We start from the raw sequence: 7,762 nt of genomic DNA, 5'->3' as shown, positions 1-7,762 counted from the left end.
ATTGAACAATAGATTTCAATGTCAAAATTACCCAAAATCAATTCTGAAGGTATAAGCTACAAATTCTAACTTCAACTAGAATCAATTTCGCAAGCATAATCAATTTTACTATTGATAAAATAAATATTTCAAAAACACCCGGAATCAATTCTACACCTCTAAAATTGATTTTAAATCTTCTAAAAGTCAATTCAAATATGCCAGAGGTATACTTTAATTTTCTACTTTAGCCAACATTCTAGAATTTCTCTGTAGAATGTAGTTTAATAAATTTTTAGCAAAAAATAAATTATTTTAAAATAATGGTATTTTTTAATTTTTAATATAACTATTTTACTTGTATATTTTAATTAATACTTTATATATTTATCCCTAATTTGTATTCATCATAATAAAAAAACACACTAGTAATTATCAAAAATAATTGAAATTATTGAATATATAGTGACTATTCTCATTCTTCTTTAATTTATTTTAATTTTACCGTTGTTAAAACTTTATACCAAAATTAATTTGAAATAGCGAGAATATAAGATTAAAAAAAATTATTATTATGATTTACATCTCAACGGAACCAGGAGGGAATGTGAAAATTCAAAAAAAATTGCAGCAGTAGTTCCCAGAGCAACAGCAACACTCATCACCTCTACAATGGAAGACGCTCCCTCTCTCGAACTTCAAATCCTCAACGGTCCTCGCAAAGGTGAAACCCACCGATTCCAACCCGGTTTCACCGTCAAAATCGGCCGTGTCGTTCGCGGCAACAATCTTCCCATCAAGGATCCAGGTATATCCACCAAACACCTCACTATCCAAATCGATTCTGGAAATTGGGTAGTCCTTGACCTAGATTCCTCAAACGGCACCGTTTTGGACGGTGCGACAGTTCCTCCCAATACTCCTTTTCACCTCCGTGATGGATCCGTTGTTAAGATCGGTGAAGTTACTTCTATTGTTGTTAACTTCGTTAAACCCCAAAATAATGCTACAGTTAGTACCGAAGTAGAAGGGAAACCAATGCGCGGTAAAAGAGGTAATAAAGGTGTTAATTCTAGGGTTCCTGTTCAGAGTGTTGATGAAAATGAAACTGGGAATGTGGTTCAACCTGAACCAACTAGGGTTACGAGAAATACGAGGAGTGTGCGGAGTGGAAACAATGTTTCTGATTCTGCTGTTGGGAATTTGGATGCTGTAGAAGAAAAGGTGGAAGAGCCAAAAAAGAACACGCGTGCCACGCGGAATAATAAGAGTAAGCAGAAGACGGTCACATTTAGTGGCTTGAGTATTGGGGATTTGGAAGCTCAAGAAGAGAAAGCAGAAGAGTTGAAGAATGCGAGGGTGACGCGTAACGCGAAGAATAAGAATAAGCTGAATGTGGTTGAGATTTCTGAATCAAGTAATGTGGATTTGGATGTTGTGGAAGAGAAGGTGGAGGAACCGAAAAATAAAAGGGTGACGAGGAATGCGAAAAATAAGCGGAAGGTGATTGAGATTTCTGAATCAAGTATTGTGGATTTGGATGTTGTGGAAGAGAAGGTGGAAGAACCGAAGAAGGCAAGGGTGACACGTAATGCGAAGAATAAGCAGAAGGTGATTGAGGTTTCTGAATCAAGTGTTGGGGATTTGGATGTTGTGGAAGAGAAGGTGGAGGAACCGAAAAATGTAAGGGTGACACGAAATTCGAAGAATAAAGGGATTGTGATTGGGGAAAATTCAAGTTTGGCAGATGGGGTGGTGGATGTGGAGAAAAAGAAAACAAGGGGTGGTGCCAAGGGAAAGAAGAAGTTAGAGGAAGAGTGTGTTGATGATGGAGATGGTAAAGACATTTGTGATGAGAAAGACAATGAGAATTTGAACAAGGATGAGAATTGGACGGATATGAATAAAATGAGTTTAGGTGAGTGGTTTGATTTCTTGGAAGTTTTTTTGCCAAAACAGATCAACAATGAAACTGAAGCTATTATTGATTCCATGAGAGAAAAAGCTGAGAGACTTCGCGAGTACGTCATAATGTATCAGAATCAAAAAGCTTAAACTACCCCTGGAATGGAATAGTCTTGTGCCATGCTCATACCACTGCCAATGCAGTGGTTCTAGAGTTCCAGTTTATGTAGTTACTGATTGCTATGTGAAGTTAGAACAACTGTTAGGTAGTTAGATTTTGTTAACTGAAGGAGTTCTTAGCTAGCACTCTTCTGCTATTCTCTCCAGAATATTTGTGCTATGGCTACTTATAAAAGTAGTGTACCTCTCTATTATTGCTTTTAGTGAAGTAACTCAAATTTACAGAAACTGTTATTTTTTTCTTACATCCTTCAATGTTATTTCTCCTTTTCAACTTGTCTGTTTTACAAGGTCTGTTCACTTTTTTAGTTTGTAAATATTGCTAGTATACACTCACATAAAGCATGGTTTTGATGAATTTAACTTGTATTCAACTGCTGTATTATATGCAATAGTCTGGCACCGAATTGTCTTATAACCGGGTGAAGCAGTTGGCCTTTACTTTTCCTGAAGATGCTGTAACTAGTACCGGAGTTCCTTTCTGGTCTGCACCAAAAAGATTTCAGGTCCACTGCAGTTTTCGACCTCTGATCTGGGTCATCCACATTTTGTGGCGGCTGCTGCTATTTTACGCTCAGAAACTTTTGGCATAACGATCCCTGACTAGGTTAAGAACTCTAGGAAGGTGGCTGATGCAGTTGATAGGGTGATTGTACCTGACTTTCAGCCTAAGGAAGGTGTGAAAGTAGTGACAGACGAGAAGGCCACTAGTCTCTCCGCTCTATCTGTAGATGATGCAAATGTTATTACTTATTAATGATCTAACAAAATAAATAAATATTTCTATTAAAAAATTGATTTTACTAAATGGATGGTGGCGGAGAGGGGATATCCAAACCCAATCTGAACCCGTTTGGGTTTTAATTCTCCAACCCCGTTTGGGTTTGAGGCGGGGAACAGGGATTGTTTGGGGATTCGGGTTTGGGGGAGGTTAATACCGTCCCCGCCCCACCCCGTTGCCATGCCTAGTAAGGTTTGCTTTGTTGCGCATGTCTGTATCAACGATTTTCTTTAATATAATTGTTCTCTATTTATATATTACCAGACTAACATTTTAAACTGCATATTATCATTTTTTAGATGTATGAGGTCTGTATCTATATCTTGCTTTGTGTCATTGAGTTTTTTATCTGGGCTATGGAAGAAGAGTTTTCATCTTTCACTTTTTAACACAAGCTGTTTCTCAACTCAATATAGCGTGCATGATGTAACTCCATCAATTGTGCAGCCAGTAAACACTACAGCATAAGCAAGTGGTGACTGGTGAGTAATAGTTGTGCAGCCATATCCCTGAAATGTAAGGTTTGCTCTGCTGGGCATGTGCTTATCATACGATTTTCTTTAATATAATTGCTCTCTATTTATATACTACCAGACTAACATTTTAAACTGTTGCACTTGTCTGCATATTATCATCTTTTAGATGTTTGAGGTCTGTATCTATCTCAAATTGTTTATCTTGCCTTGTGTTGAGTATTTGATATGGGCTTAGGGCTATGGGAGAATTGTTTTTCATTTTTTAACTTTTTAGCACAAGCTGTTTCTCAACTCAATATAGCTTGCATCTTGTTACTCCATCAGTTGTGCAGCCAGTAAGCACTACAACACAAGCGAGTGGTGACTGCTGACTGGTGAGTAATAGTAGGATGTAATAGAGAAGATAAATCTATAGAATCATGAGAAAGGATAAGCTTATCCTATCTATTCTTCGATTTCTACCTGATTGTTTGAAACTGTGACTTGCTGACATACTCAATGTTAATTAAGAAGTTTTTGGTTAAAACAATTCTTACAGATTCTGGGCTTTTTAAATTGAGGTGTAATAGAGTAGTGGTTACATAATATTCTATTATGTGTGTCAATAGTGGGAAGAGTAGTGGAGGATGCGTTCCACTACCACTGCTGAGCTGGCACTAGCTGTTAGATACATTTGTCAGTATTTGATTACCTTTTGCTTGCCTATATATATAGCAAGTTCCTTGTATCTTTATCATTAAGAAATACAATGAATATTTCTCTTATCTTATCTATTGCCTATTGTTTAACAAACTCTATCAAGGTGCTACTTCTGTAAAAAAGACATGATTATTCTTGTGGGGGAAGTAATAATGTAATTTTACTTGCGTTTTATGTTTTTGTTGTACGAGACATGATTATTCTATACCGATGGGAACAAAATTTGTGATACAGACATCGTTGTCCTCCTAGGATAAAGACGTCTTCATTCTGCCAATTTAATTAACTTAGCTGATGAGACTTTTCATAGGTTATGGTTATCTGATTTTAGAATAAAATAGAAACTCGGATATTGTTTTTATTTCCTTTACTGTTTTAGGTAACAAGCATACACTATGTTGGTTAATAAATTCTTGCTAGGGCCTTCATCATGTCATATTTGGTGAATGGTCAAAGTAGACGTCTCAAAGTTGAATTCTCTCTATTTTTCAAACAAGTTGGCTACAGTAGTAATATAATAGAGTAAAGTGATTTTAGAAACATCAAGTAACTACAAGGTTATGTTATCGTCTTGGAAAAAATGGAGGCAAGTCAAGGAACTCTTCCTCTCAATACATGCCATGTCCAAAAGCCGTTGCTTATCATCAATAGGTTACACATGCTCCTTCATTCCACGGCTATTGGCTTCTTGTTCTATTACAGGGTGAGCTTTCTTTTTCAAAATCCAGAAAACAGGGGAAGCCATTTGTTACCATGGCTCCTTGTTTTTGCTTCCGAAATCATTCTCTCCTTCATTTGGTTCCTTGGCCAAGCTTATCGTTGGCGTCCAGTTTCACGACGTGTCTTCCCAGAAAGATTGCCAGAGGATGACAAGCTCCCTGCTGTTGATGTGTTCATATGCACTGCAGATCCAATTAAGGAACCCACTTTAGAGGTGATGAATACTGTTTTATCATCCATGGCACTGGATTATCCTCGAGAGAAACTTCATGTGTATCTTTCAGATGATGGGTGTTCCCCCATGACCCTGTATGGTGTGAGAAAAGCTTTTGAGTTTGCAAGGTGGTGGCTTCCCTTCTGCAGAAGATACAAAATAAAGAACAGGAGCCCAAAAGCATACTTTTCTTCTTTGGAGATTGATGATAGTGATTTTGCCAGAAGTAGTGTGTACATGGCAGATAAGCAGAAGATCAAGGTTGAATATGATATGACTGTATCATTGAATTTTTATAGATTGCAGAATATATAGAAGCATTGCTTTATGATGAAAAAATCAACAATTTTCAGGAAAAGTATGAGGCTTTTAAAGAAGAGATCCAGACATTCCAACAAGATAAGGCCTTTTCCAAAGACAGTACTACTGTTGGAGATCACTCATCTGTCATTGAGGTATAATAGCACTTTATTGTCGTAATATCATTTTTTATTACTTTAACTTAAGCAGTGTGAGAGACTTGATATTCCACACAGACAGAGAATAACAACTATACATGACAGCAATAATTTTCTGAGTTTCTAGTGTTCTCAACAAATTACAGTTTTGTGACAGAAAAAATCAGTCAAAACTCATGTGCAACTCATATATGTGCTAAATTTCCGTCATTTTCACTTTATATTAGACACAATTCGTATGAATTTTGCAGGTAATGCAAGAAAATATCATTGATGATGTGGACAATGTCAAAATGCCTCTACTTGTCTATGTTTCTCGAGAGATAAAGCCTCTTAATCCGCACCATTTCAAGGCTGGAGCCCTCAATGCCCTTGTAAGTTGTACGGCTATTTATTTATCTTCCAAATTATATATACAAAACTTGCTTTACAAACTCAGCAAATATAATGATTCTCCACCACGTCTTTCATAAAAATCTTTCAGCTTCGTGTATCTGCTGTGATGAGTAATTCTCCCTACATCTTAGTTCTAGATTGTGACATGTTTTGCAATGATCCAACTTCAGCTCGATACGCCATGTGCTTTCACCTTGATCCAAAGATATCATCTACCTTAGCTTTCGTTCAATTTCCTCAGAAATTTCACAGCATTAGCAAGAATGACATCTATGACAGTCAGCTGAGATCATTATTTACAGTAAGCATGTCAAAACTGATCCTTTCCGATACCATTGCAGTGGTCCTGTAACCTCTGTAGTGTTAAACTAAATCATTTGAACAATTTCAGCTACAATGGCAAGGCATGGATGGGCTTAAGGGACCCGTGTTGTCAGGTACCGGCTTTTATATAAAAAGAGTATCACTGTATGGAAATCACGCGAATGAAGGTATTGGAAACAAGGTTTCTTGTAAAACCCTAGATATGTAGGTTATGAGGCAATGTGCTTTACTGATTGAGTTTTAAATGTTATTAGGAATGACTCATATGCTGGCACTTAAAGAAAATTTTGGTTCATCTAATGAATTCATCAACTCACTTACTCAAAACGGCACAAGTGTTTTTTTGTCGGGCCAGAATAAATTGCTCGAAAAATCTCACTTGTTGGTTTCTTGTAGATATGAAATTGGCACTAAATGGGGACAAGATGTAAGTAGACTTTATAACTGAGATACTACATCAAATTTATACAGACAAAAAGTAAATGTATAATTTTGAACTGTTTCAGGTAGGTTTCTTATATGATAGTGTAGTAGAAGACTTCTTTACTGGATTTATCTTGCATTGTAAGGGATGGACTTCCGTTTTCTGTGAACCGTCTAGGCCACAGTTCCTTGGCACAGCTACAACAAATTTGAATGATGTACTAATCCAAGGCACTAGATGGTACTCTGGTTTGTTCGAAAATGGTATAAGTAAGTTTTGCCCTCTTATATATGGGCCTTTAAGGATGCCAGTACTGCAGAGTCTATGTTTTGCAGAACTCACATATTTCCCTCTATATTGCTTGCCCCTTTGGTGTTTCGCTACCATCCCTCAGCTCTGTCTTCTAAACGGAATACCGTTATACCCTAAGGTAAATTGCTCACCATTCAAGTTTTTATTCTTGCACATACTTTCTTTATACTAAAATCATTTTTTTCTTCTTTATTTTGACAGGTTTCAGATCCATATTTCATTATCTTTTTATTCATCTTTCTATCATCTCTTTCAAAGCATTTACTAGAAGTCTTCTTAACCGGAGGAACACTACACAAGTGGATCAATGAGCAAAGAATCTGGATGATGAAATCAACTACTTGCCATTTATATGGATGTTTGGATGCTTTACTGAAGAAAATTGGTATAAGAGAAGCTAGTTTCTTGCCTACTAATAAAGCAGAGGATGATGAACAAACTCGGCTATACCAATTCGATAAATATGACTTCCGAGCATCGAATATCTTTATAGTTCCAATGCTCACCCTCCTCACAATCAACATATGTTGCTTGGTAGTTGGAGTCTATAGAGTGATATTGGTGGGGAATTGGGGCAAAATGTTGATACAGATTGGCCTTGCATGTTTTATCATTACAGTCAACTACCCTATCATTGAAGGGGTGGTGATAAGGAAGGACAAGGGACGCATTTCACAATCCGTAGCTATACATGCTATCTTAGCTACTATGTTTCTGTTGGCATTTTATATACAAGTATTAGTAAATGTATAGTATGCTCTATAGACGATTTACTGAAATATATTTCAGTGTTTTTGGATTTCTAATCTCCTACATCTTTGTAAATTTGATATAATGTGTATGGAAAATTAGTGGTTCAAGAATTATTTATGTGGTAATCAAGCTCTTATCTAA

At 36.5% G+C, this 7,762-nt stretch overlaps 2 protein-coding genes across 3 annotated transcripts; both read left to right on the top strand.

Annotated features, from left to right (window-relative positions):
• The first annotated feature begins 580 nt into the window (after window positions 1-580).
• On the top strand, window positions 581-2,292 carry LOC131602653 (FHA domain-containing protein At4g14490-like). Its single transcript, XM_058874823.1, has one exon. The coding sequence runs from the start codon at window positions 652-654 to the stop codon at window positions 2,032-2,034; it is 1,383 nt and encodes a 460-aa protein (XP_058730806.1). The 5' UTR covers window positions 581-651; the 3' UTR covers window positions 2,035-2,292.
• Window positions 2,293-4,084: 1,792 nt separating this feature from the next.
• LOC131602652 (cellulose synthase-like protein G2) lies at window positions 4,085-7,762 on the top strand. Of its 2 annotated transcripts, none has more exons than XM_058874822.1 (8): window positions 4,085-5,215; window positions 5,308-5,409; window positions 5,664-5,786; window positions 5,897-6,109; window positions 6,200-6,245; window positions 6,387-6,559; window positions 6,639-6,986; window positions 7,070-7,762. In XM_058874822.1, exons 1-8 carry the CDS (start codon window positions 4,601-4,603, stop codon window positions 7,619-7,621), a joined length of 2,172 nt encoding a protein of 723 aa, XP_058730805.1. In that variant the 5' UTR covers window positions 4,085-4,600; the 3' UTR covers window positions 7,622-7,762. The 2 variants fall into 2 exon arrangements, with proteins under 2 accessions (XP_058730805.1, XP_058730804.1); XM_058874821.1 differs by having other exon boundaries at window positions 4,087-5,215; window positions 6,200-6,299.

The sequence above is a fragment of the Vicia villosa genome, linkage group LG5 (genome assembly GCF_029867415.1).
Source record: "Vicia villosa cultivar HV-30 ecotype Madison, WI linkage group LG5, Vvil1.0, whole genome shotgun sequence".
NCBI classification, from domain to species: Eukaryota; Viridiplantae; Streptophyta; class Magnoliopsida; order Fabales; family Fabaceae; genus Vicia; species Vicia villosa.
Note: the sequence above shows the minus strand (reverse complement) of the source record. Positions and strands in the feature narration are given on the sequence as shown.